At 32.3% G+C, this 1,322-nt stretch overlaps 1 protein-coding gene across 1 annotated transcript in view; it reads left to right on the top strand.

Annotated features, from left to right (window-relative positions):
* Window positions 1-888: 888 nt before the first annotated feature.
* LOC106877216 (cobalamin trafficking protein CblD) overlaps window positions 889-1,322 on the top strand; it is a 46,209-nt gene continuing 45,775 nt past the window's right edge. Inside the window, exon 1 of the mRNA XM_014926072.2 lies at window positions 889-933. Within this exon, the coding sequence (XP_014781558.1) occupies window positions 904-933 (30 nt within the window). The 5' untranslated portion in view covers window positions 889-903. The remainder of the gene's footprint in view (window positions 934-1,322) is intronic.

The raw sequence follows: 1,322 nt of genomic DNA, 5'->3' as shown, positions 1-1,322 counted from the left end.
ACTTGGAGACAGTGCGTGGCGTTCGATCATATAATAACATAAATAATATATAAATATATACACATATCCATACATATATGTACATACCTACATCTATATGTATACATACATGCATATGGTACGGGACATCATAAAAAACGTTAAACACAATGAGAATATATGTCATCTGATCAGTAGCATGCCTAATAGGATCTTTGTGTTGAAAAATGTAAAGAGGATGTCTACTAAATATTAGATATTCACATTATAACAATCAATAAATAATTTGAATGTATAATTTCAGATTTAAATAAATTTTAATGATTATAAGGTCGTCTATTAACATTTGACTTGTGTGTGTGTAAACAGGGTGGCCCAAAAATCGGTTTACAGTTATTCGACAATCTCTTTAGCATTCATATATTAACAGTTTAGATCTTAATTATAAAAGAATATGAAACCATTTATTCTATGCTAATTTAGTTAATTGTAAGATGGAAATTTAAATGTAAAAAAATGTTTTAAAAAGAAATTTAAAGTGCCTACGTGATAACTGTAAACCTACCTTTGGGCCACCCTATACACACAGACAGACACAAATGTATGTATACGTACACAAATATTTGAATATTTGTATCATAGTATCTATATATACCTATATTCACAGGTGCATGCTCACATACACGCACACACACACACTTAGTACCCTGTTCCCTCACCCCCACCTTTAAGGCATCTATAACTGGTTATCTATAATAACAATTTAATTATGACCTACATTAAGTGGAGTTTAGGTTTACCTAAGTGGAACAGAGATGAATTACAAAAAATATAGAAGGATAATGAGGGCATAAACTTGATAATAATTAAAGTTATTTGAGCAAAACAGGTGAAGAAAAAAAAACTGCTGCTTGCAGTCTGAATATGGCCACCACTGAGGTAATTGAATCTGAGGTGAGTTGAATGTTTGTGATGGTCTATGTGTTTATATATGATGTTTTCTCGGCACTATCATGCTATTAGCTGTCAGAAGTGAAAGTGCTCACTGCTAGTGAAGTATCTGTCTGTCTGCCTGTTGCTGGCCTGTCGATTCTTTGGCTACTGACAGCTAATACCATGACTGGCCGGAGCGAGCTATATGTCTGTCTGTCTCTCTCTCTCTATCTATCTATCTATCTATCTATCTATTACTCGAAAGTTCGCGCGTCCGCGCTAGCTAGTCGTGAGTAGAAAACACAAATTTAATATAAAAACATATTTCCTGAAATTGCAAATTATTTAAAATATAAAAATATAATTTTCAACAGAGAGAATTTATCAAAATAGAAAACAAATGAAGTTTG

Source organism: Octopus bimaculoides, chromosome 27 (genome assembly GCF_001194135.2).
Source record: "Octopus bimaculoides isolate UCB-OBI-ISO-001 chromosome 27, ASM119413v2, whole genome shotgun sequence".
NCBI lineage: Eukaryota > Metazoa > Mollusca > Cephalopoda > Octopoda > Octopodidae > Octopus > Octopus bimaculoides.
Note: the sequence above shows the minus strand (reverse complement) of the source record. Positions and strands in the feature narration are given on the sequence as shown.